Here is a 9,999-nt window from a genome sequence, read left to right as displayed (position 1 = left end):
CCCAAACTCTTACTACAGGGTAGTTTTGTTGAAGATTTGCAATTGAAATGTTATCCATTTGACAGGAATTGCTGCACCCTGGTGGTTAAAGCTAAAAACAATCACTAGGTGTTAAGGAATGTGAATAGATGAAGCAACAATTATGTTTTGTCTTGAAACTCAACAAAAACAGGCCGGGTACCAGCTTGGGGGTTCCAACCCACCAGAGTACACACTGGACAGGTCGACAGTCCATCATGGGACACACAACACAGGGAGACTGTGGGTGATTTGGAGACAATGAACCTGAAATGCATGGTTTTGGACTGTGGGTGGAAATGCAGCATACCCAGAAACAAACAGTCACCAATCCCAGACTGGAACCAGGAGTGTATACTTCTACTGAGCTGCCCTATATTTCAATATCAACCAGTATTTTATGATCACATTTCAGTGATTTGTGGGCTGTGAAACATCTGAAATGACAGTGCAGAAGACAATTCATGTGACAAATGTTTCAAATTGACAAAATAATCAAACAATAACCTTAATTTTGATAAAAAAATTTAATAAGTCACAAACCGTTTTTCACAGAACATATTGAGGCACCTGTTTCAAAGTACACTTAACAATTCAAACTACAGGTAACCCCATTGACTGTTTGTAAAAACTAAAATCAAACATGTTAAATCCCCACTAACTAGGAAGACTATCTTATTAGTAACCAAATACAACCCTAAATAGGCTTTTCTTTAGATTACATCTGTCAGTGTCAAACTTTAAAATTGCCAACTATCTTTCTGAGAAATAAACAGGAAGAACCAGTGTGTATTTAGCTGAAACCATTTCAGGCTTCTGTACAAAAGTGCACTGTTATCAAGCTGCTGGAGTGTTATGCTGGCACATCTGAATGAGGATTTTTAGTGGTTTTGGCAGTCCATCTGAAACTTGGTTCAAGCTAAAGTCCCTCGTGCCTGCGAGAAAGAAAGAGTCTACTCATCATTCACCCTCAGAAACTCAAAGCAATGTGTTTGAGTCATGCAGAAAAGCAAGATACATACAGCAGTAACTAGTTGATATTTGTCACTTACATGGTGAAAATGTATTTAACTCACTATGGGTTTCATCTCACGTCCAGCTCCACCATCTGGCTTGTACCGACCTTTCTTACTGTTTTCAACAAATTCCTGAGAGAGAGAGCAAGAGAGAGAGAGAGAGAGAGAGAGAGAGAGTATTTGAAAAACGTAGCTTTTTTGTTAAGACGTTGGTATGATGTCTGTGGGCAAATGTTAAAATGTTTATTAATTGACTTAAATTGCCATCCAGGGTCATATTATTGTCATGATCCATTGGGAACCATTCAACAGATATAAGCCAAGAAATCAAAATAAATAAATGCCTTGAATGGTCTCGAAAAAAAAACCCTCTGAATAAAGACGGTCAAAATAAAATGCAATAAGAATAATCCCTATAGGTAGAGCCGTCTCACCATCAATGACTTGTCCATGTAGTACTCTCGGCCGGGACTGCCATCGTTGTACTTTGTGTCCACGGCGAAACAGAGGAAGAGGACGTCCACAACATTCTCGAACACCGAGAGAAAGCAATGTGCCACCAGGAAGGCAAACATACAAACGATGAGAAGAGGGAGCACCCACACAGTGTATTCCCTCTGGTAGTTCAGAGCCAGGATGCCAGCAAAGGCTGTGCAGGACACCACAAGAATCTGTGAAAAAAACATAAACACAAAATAGGTTGTCAGAAAAACCACCATTGACCTGGTGAGATGAAATGTGGCAGTTGGACCACTAGGGGGCAGTGCATATAGATTAGAAACAGAATAAAGACACAAAGACACTTTATATATTTTCATAAAAATAATAAACAGCTTCACACAAAGGCACAGCGAGATGTTTATTTGCTGTACCTTCCCCAAGAAGAGGACAAAGTCGCCCACGGTGTTAATGGCAGCCACTCGGAGCGCATTCTCCACCAGGATGATGAAAGCGTCGCGGGCAGAGGTGCAGAAACTGGTGCTGTTGATGGCTGTCGCAGCGTAAGCATTCTGAAATGATTCAAGGGTGGTTCAAATTGTTAATGTTTGGGATCCTGTGCTTAATGTATTTGTTTCACTCAACATGACACTACTCACCTGATTCAAGTACGCCAAACACTTCTCAAGACACCACAAACAGCAAACGCAGGCTTTCAACATACATCGCGCACATGCGTTCTCCTATGCAAAAGAAAAATCAAGAAATTTAACAGAGTGAACAATATTATGTCTATAAATGTACTAAAAATGGACATATTATGAGACTGTCATGGAGGTGTGGGAGAAATGTCCTGACTCACCTTTCCTTTGAGCTGGCTGTGGATGTATGTCAGGATGAGACGAGGAATCTTCACAAGTGTGATGATGAAGGATCCTTTGGCCAGAGTACCCAGGTGGTAGCGGATGGTGCGTGCCATTGAAGAAAGGAGGGGTGTTGCAGGCATCTGGGACTTATTCCTGGAGTTACATCACAAAACCATAGAGAAGAAAACCTTAGAAAGCATATACAGTACATTACCGCAGATATTCTATGTAAAACTGACATGTCTTCCTATGTTGTTTTTTTTACTGGGTTCTCAAGTTTTCTTCAAACTAATATGTAACTCCAAAATAAAGGTGTCAAAAGTGTGTGTCGACTTTCCCTTTGTGAGTTAGCGTTAATTCCGTCGCGACTTTGGTACCTCGTGAAGTAGTAGGTGACCACAGCTCCAGCGATGGTCATCTGCTGGAAGGCCAGAATGAACTCGCTGATCCAGATGAGACCCACCGCGTGATACCACACCATGTACTGAAGAGGCCCTTGCATGTGATATTCAACCACGCCGGTAGAATTGTTTTTTACTGCCGTTCCTGTCAGGAAATAAAGCACAAATGAGGATTTCCAATTCAACATTTTAAAGAAAAAAAAACAAAAAACATAATCCGGTAATATATATATATATATATATATATATATATATATATATATTTATTTGTCTTTGCTGCTCATCCAAATCACAAACATATACAAAAAGGGTACCTGGTTGACATGGTTAAAACGTTCCTTCTTATTACCTTGTTGCTGCCAATTCAATTCTTCAGCTTTAAAAATAACTCATTCATCTGCACTGTGATCTTTGTTTTGCCTTTTAGGAGGGCAAAACAATCCCTTAACAGCTCATAAATTCCTAAATAGAATTAAACTTAATCAAATGAAACCAGTAAATGTAATGGATCCAACCAACACAAACCAATATGCAAAGCTTCACGGTACATTGTTTCTTCACACAAACACGTTATGATCAGACAAATTTTCATATTAAATCCATTACAACTAACGGAACACGATGCCAGATACTTTTACATCATTGGCAGGTTTTTTTTTTGATGGTGGTGGTGGTGGGGGATGGGGGGGGGGGGGGGGGGGGGGGGGGGGATTTGTAAATACTATTTAAAAAACAGCTGCAAAAAAAACAAAAGGGAAATGATGAAAGAAGTTGTTGTGCTTTCCCCACATCACGAGGCTGGCCCAAGATGCTGAACGTGGGAGTTCAGTCACGCCACCAAAACAAGACTAAATGTCACAATCTTGATCCTACACTTTGTTTGGGAACGAGAACACAAGAGATGTTTGATGCTGAACACTAGATTGATACAGTTTTAAAGAGAACGCGGCGATAAAACACATTCTTAACCAGTCTAACCTGAAGTCCCGAGGAAGAGGAGCACAGCGATCCAGTAGACCCAGAACAGCATGAGGCAGAGAAAGGTCCAGAACGGCTGCAGGGCCAGCAGGGGAAGATGGATAAACACTTTCCCCGCAACGTGAAAGAGGGAGATGGTGAGAGCAACTCGCTTCCTCATGAAGAACATCACCAGCAGGAGAATCACCTGAGAGGTCAAACAACAAATGCACCCGGACCTTTATTCAATCATTCAATGCAGCTGCTCAGTTTGAGGTTTTGATGGAAGAATTTGGACAGAAAGAGACTTTCTAACCTCCCACCCCTCCCCCCCCCCAAAAAAAAAGAAAAAAAAAAAAGACTCTTTCTGTACTTTTGAACTACTTAATTTTCTTCAAAACTCCTTTAGAATGTAATTAAATACTCCGTCTAAGACTTTGCAGATGTTCGAGTGCAGTCGTGCAGACATACCGTGAAAACTGTAGCGACGATTGAATAAATAAGCAAAGCCTTCACATTGTCCGAAGCCACTTCTCTTCCAAATACTGTTGTGGTGTTCGTGTTCAGGGCTTTCCTGTGGTCTGCATACAGCCACCAAAGGACGCCCGTACCACCTGTGGGAGAGCACATCAATATTCCCCCATCAGAATAAAATAGACGCACTGTACTGCCGCCTGGTTTCCGTGTAGTAAACACAGCGATTATCAGAACAGTTACCTATCGAGCCGATGATTACCAGAATTGTTAGAATCCACACCAAAACTCTGGAGATGTAACGAATTACAACCATCATGATCAAGGAGAGAACTGGAATAGAGGAAAAACATGGAGTTAAGGGTGAAAGACAAAAAGAAGAAAAAGAAAATATATAGGAAAAAATAAACACAACAGGTAGATTGATAGTTTCATCGACATACAACAAGTCTCTAAAAGTAAGGATACATATATATTAAAAAAAAAAAAAAAGTTGTTCTTTCAGGCGTGTAGCACATAGAGAACATAACTGATGTTGAAGGGAGACTTTTGAATCAGTGAGACAAATGAGCTCATTTTGAATTTGATAACAGCAACACGTCTTTTAAAAGTAAAGACAGGAGAAACGGAAGGCTGGAAAAAAAAAAAGTGGTTAAAATAATCAGCTTAAATAGGATTTTGGCTGTGACTTATTAACATGACCGACCATAAAAACAGCCCTTCCTGCAAATAAAGTGTCTTAACAGTTGAGTGAAAAAGTTCAAGAGATTGTTCTCAATGTAAAGTTACAATATCAAGCGTCTCTGATATTCTCGAGGAATTTGCTGCACATTTCATGAAGGCCAATTAAAGCTGCATCAGGCAAAGAAGAAGCCAATCTGAAACACTGTAAAAGCTTTTTATAAAGTGACTGAAGCTCAAAGAAAAACAATTCGGCAGAAGAAAAATAATAATTACATTCTTTTTGGATGTGTTGTCGGAGAACATCCAAAGACTTAAAGCAAGACCTACTCTCATCCAGATAATGCCTCGTTCAAGAAAGTCTTTGCATTTTTCAGCAAGACAACGTTAAACAACATAATCGGCATAACGTTCCAGCAGAAAAGTTTGGGTGCGAAGCTGCAGTCCAGACCTTTGACCAATAGTAAAGATTTCATCCATTATACAGTGAAAACTCAAGCAAAGAAGACTCTGGTCTGTTGAGCCACAACATGCAGGTCTAAGACTGCATCCTTTTGCATCCTCACAGATGTTTACAAGAAGAGACGACGCTACACAAGGGTAAAAGTGGCTCCGTCAAAAGATTTTTGATAAATGTGGCAGGAAACAAATAGACTAATTTCATTCATTAAGTAACGAAATGCCTTATCTTTACTGCCTGATACAGTCCTGTAAATAAAACATAGAGTGAGAAGAATCTCAAACCACTATCTTGTTATCATTGACAACTACATTTGAGCTTGTAAATGAAACTGTGGGTTAAGTTTGAAAACAACAATAGCAAAGGGTAACACATGAATCGTGCCCCCTGGCGATCCCAACATCTAAAACCCGACAGATCAAAAAACCCTGAGATGAAAGATGTCTAAAACGGACATGGGAGCACTCTGGTCTCTTTGCAGCACCACTGGGAGGAGTCAGAGCAGACCTAAATGGATGCCTGTGGGCGATACGACGACTGTAAGCGCTCAGACATTTCCTGTTTTTTTTTTGTTTTTTTTCCCAAAGCAAAAATAGCTTCCCTCTTCGACGGGTCTCTTCCGACTGAATCCTCAGGAGCAATTAGAGCTGTGCAGTGAGGCGGTACCACAAATAAAGACATACCAGTGGGCCTCGAGCCAATCAAAAACCACCTATTAGTCAGTGAAAATGTCCTTATAAGTTCAGCTATTCCGTGTTAATACTGGCGACCTCTCCACATAACAAAGCACACACACACACATCATGGATATTTCAATAGATGGATGGACAATGCGAGAGAGATGTAAATATGTGTTCTACCCAAGGCCAGCACACAAAGGCCCATGATAATCTCCTTGCTAGCCATCACTCCAGCCATGACCCGCCGCAGCGCGGTGTTGTCGCTGACGAATGTGAGGAACGCCTGCGCAAACTCAGCGTAGCAGCCGATGTCCACGGGAATACAGCGGCGGAGAAGTGGAACAGCCTTACTGAAAACATTCAAGAGAAAAACAAGCATGGAAACGCCTCTCACAGTTGGATATTTTGTCCTTGAAGCAGAAATGTTGATAGTGCCACAGCCTCTCTCTGTAATCCATCTAATCTATTTTTTTTTTTTTTTTAAATCCTCCAATAGTTTTAAACATGTGAACATCAAAACTTCTGTTTTGAATTAACCTAAAAAACTAACAGAAGTAAAAAGCTGAATGCGAAGAAAACCCCAATCTCATGGAAAATTTTTAATGTAAAGTGAATTCAATAATGTCAAAAAAAGACTTTTCACCTCATACACCACTAACACACACACACACACACACACACACACACACACACACACACACACACACACACACACACACACACACACACACACACACACACACACACACACACACACACACACACACACACACACACACACACACACACACACACACACACACACACACACACCTGAACTTTTTGAATAAGCTTAGTTTCTGTGCATCGTAATATACTGTCACCACTAACAATAATGACATCAGAATACTAAAGGAAAAAAAAAAAACCTGGTGAAATAACTTTCTTTAGACAAACTGATTTCTTTATATGAATGAAGCTGAACATATGAATGAGTTACCTTGGTGGAACGGGGAGTTTTGGACATTTAGTAAATCTGTCCGAATGGCTTGTGTATCTTGTGGCAGAAATATCATAGGAGCAGAGGTGAGAACCTGAACACAACATCAACAAAAAGCTCAATGTAATGGTACATCTTCACTGACACGGAAATAAAACAAACATGTATGGTATTCACGCAACTAAAATATAGAAATTGCAATTATACTGTATGCAAATAGCAGGTAAAATACTCATTTCATGCACATTTCTTCCCAAACTACCTTACGTTGTACATTTTCTCACCATTGTTCAAAGCAAACTGCTTGACGTCGCTGTACGTCTGCAGTTCAGTAGCTGGACATCTTGAAACACATAGGGCGATGGATTTGATCTGCCTGTTGATGAGGTCAAGGTTGCAAGGATCTAGAAAGAAAACATACCTAACAAAAAGAAATTTTTTTTGTTGTTGTTGTTTTTTTAATCTGTTCAGTATTCTGCCATCCCCCTAATTCAAACTAAGAAACTACTTTCCCCTATAAATGTATAAACATGTTTGCTTGTTATTATGCCAGTTGGGAATGCTGCGTCTGGGCAAAGGAATAAAAGACAGCGACATTTGCTACCCTGTCAGACAGATCCTTCTTTGTAGCCCAAACGCCTTTTATTCAAAGCCTCCACGGGCAATCAGCCCATCAATAAAGCATGACCCATTGTTTCAGTAAAACTCAGCCTGCAGGCTGCATGCTGATGGAAAGCAACCCTTCTACAACCCAGAAGGAGGAATATCATCACAGACTTCAAAGACAAATGATAAAAATACCCCATTAATTTTAGACTTTTTCTGGTGGCCAATAAGCCACCAGATTCCTCCGGGACAATTCACAGATTTAACTGCAGATCAGCGTGTGAATAGAAGAGATTAATGCAATCCAAATAAAAACTTTTATGTCAATGATTAAATCATTTTGTAACGCACGAAACTCACTTGTTTTCCGTCATGTCCTGGCCACTGAGGGGGACGCCTTCGATCTTGGCGTTGTCCCCGCCACAAGTGTTGCCATAACTGTCATACCCCTGGACAATCCTGGCGGCACCTCCTGTGGCGATGGCGAAGCCACAAATACAAGCCTGCAAACAACATCGAATTTAAAACCAAGATCAACTACTGACAGAACATGTAAATAAAAACTTTAGGCAGATCAGTAAACCATGTATGACATGTAAGGCATTCACATAGCACAGCAACTAAGAAAAATAAACGACAATACTACAACCTGCAAGACTCAATGATCCCGATAAATCTTCATACCAACTGTAGTGTTCTTTTCTATTTTGCAGCACCTACAAGTGAACTACGAGTCCAAGCTATTAATGTCAACAACAGATGAATAAATGTTCCATAATACTAAGATGACAAGCCATAGCATTGTGTTTGGAAAACTCTTCTTTTGCAAGACTACTTTGCACACTCGCTTATAATAGAGAACCACTTAAGTTGTCATTTATCTGATGGCCAGAACAGTTCCCGAGCACATTACAGTCAGAACTTAACGTAGCAAGCAGTTAATAAAATGGAGAGTTCAACAGCAGCCCCTCGGGGAAGTTTTCCCAAACTCACTTCTAGCGTGTGTTTATGCTGTTGCAGACAACTACCGTGTACTCAGCCGCAAGAAAAGCAAATGCAGAGGACATCTTTAAACACCTCTACAGGTTCCAAACATGACCACAACTCAAGCATCTTCAGCCAAACGACGCAATAAAACTTTGATGAAGACTTGTTTGGTGCAAGTATCCGGGGACTCACCATCCCGACACAGAACAGGGTGTATATGATGAGCCATGGGATGTCCGTGCAGCTGCGCTCCTCCAGCGGTTTCCAGTCACGTTTGCTCTGCCAAGGCATAAATGATGAAGGATCAGCGTATCTCCAAAACTCATGCGTTGGATAAATGCTCTCTCTGCTCTCTCTCTCTCTCTTTGTTACTCAGCCAGCGCGCAATAAACTATCTGCTGTGCGTAAAACAACAACAGGAGCTGCTCCTCCAGAGGAGGCGACCTAAACACTGCTCACTGTCTGCACAAGTCTGACTAATATCCGCAGCTAATCGGTGTTCCTTCAAACTTTAAATCAGCTTTTATTTCGAGTTCCAGTTGAGTAAACGTACCTCCGAGCTGCTACAACATCCCATCGTGGACCACGAGACACCGCTTCAACTAAAACTAAACTTTAAAATGCCTTAAACTTTCTTAAACGTCTTTAGTTACTTTTTTTCATTTCACTTTCCCTACTTTTTCTCTCTCCGGGAGCGATCAAACACAAACATATGCTTGTAAACCGCTTCGGCACTGTTAGTTTTAGGCGCAAACGCCCATTTACTAAAAAGTCCTTGACAACAGGTAAAGGCGGAAGAAGAAAACATTGTGTGCTGCCTTCAAGGACCGTCAGATTTATGTATACTATTTAATAGAATAGAATTGAATAGAATTGAATAGAATAGAATAGAATACATTCAGCAGTAGGTTGTTTTGAAACTCGCTAATTGAAACAAATTACGAAGAAACCATAGCTCTTTATCCAGTTTTATGTTGAGGTAGTAGTAAGTTTCAGTCCTAAGTGTGAAACTTTTTAAGACTTATATTCTGCAACACGACAAATAAATACGTTAAAACTTATCATTCAAAGGTTATTATGCCCCTATTTTACGACAGACTCAAGATGATATTAAACTGTATGTGTTCCCTGAACTGAAATGAGGATGCTGCAGTTTGCGCTGTAGTCTCAAACTGATAATTTTCCCAGGATGGGCTGTGCAGAGTTTGCATGTTCATGCATGGTTTTGAGAGATACGATGGTACTTGAATGCAGCACGGCAGCCGCTGCACTGAAGGCCCGAGGTGGGACGCAAGTGTGAGAAATGGCGCCGTTTGCTGGACTAATGGAGTAATGAAGTAACTGAGTACTGTGAGTAATTGGGGGAGAGATATAATTATTAAACTTGGCAACTAGTTGTTCGACATTGAATCTTTTAATTTTAACTCGACGTGATT

At 40.5% G+C, this 9,999-nt stretch overlaps 1 protein-coding gene across 2 annotated transcripts; it reads right to left on the bottom strand.

The window, feature by feature from the left end:
- Window positions 1-533: 533 nt before the first annotated feature.
- Window positions 534-9,377, bottom strand: LOC308109894 (choline transporter-like protein 1). Of its 2 annotated transcripts, none has more exons than XM_080463726.1 (16): window positions 9,117-9,377; window positions 8,756-8,842; window positions 7,937-8,079; window positions 7,255-7,391; window positions 6,971-7,064; window positions 6,172-6,341; window positions 4,414-4,503; window positions 4,168-4,310; window positions 3,718-3,904; window positions 2,716-2,884; window positions 2,335-2,491; window positions 2,132-2,215; window positions 1,907-2,044; window positions 1,469-1,705; window positions 1,095-1,166; window positions 534-953 (listed from the first exon to the last, which is right to left on the bottom strand). In XM_080463726.1, exons 1-16 carry the CDS (start codon window positions 9,138-9,140, stop codon window positions 933-935), a joined length of 1,953 nt encoding a protein of 650 aa, XP_080319852.1. In that variant the 5' UTR covers window positions 9,141-9,377; the 3' UTR covers window positions 534-932. The 2 variants fall into 2 exon arrangements, with proteins under 2 accessions (XP_080319852.1, XP_080319853.1); XM_080463727.1 differs by having other exon boundaries at window positions 535-953; window positions 1,071-1,166.
- Between the last annotated feature and the right edge of the window lie 622 nt (window positions 9,378-9,999).

The sequence above is a fragment of the Lipophrys pholis genome, assembly GCF_963383615.2.
Source record: "Lipophrys pholis genome assembly, chromosome: 5".
In the NCBI taxonomy this organism is placed as follows: Eukaryota; Metazoa; Chordata; class Actinopteri; order Blenniiformes; family Blenniidae; genus Lipophrys; species Lipophrys pholis.
The sequence above is the reverse complement of the archived record's forward strand: the minus strand, read 5'-3'. Positions and strand labels throughout refer to the sequence as shown.

Bases quoted from the DNA above. Each gene is read 5' to 3' on its own strand.
- LOC308109894 (XM_080463726.1), bottom strand. From the start codon at position 9,140: ATGGGATGTTGTAGCAGCTCGGAG. The intron at 3,905-4,167 runs GTATGTCTGCAC...TTGACCTCTCAG, and splicing joins TCGTCGCTACAGTTTTCACG to GTGATTCTCCTGCTGGTGAT. The intron at 2,492-2,715 runs GTACCAAAGTCG...ATGTAACTCCAG, and splicing joins GTCACCTACTACTTCACGAG to GAATAAGTCCCAGATGCCTG.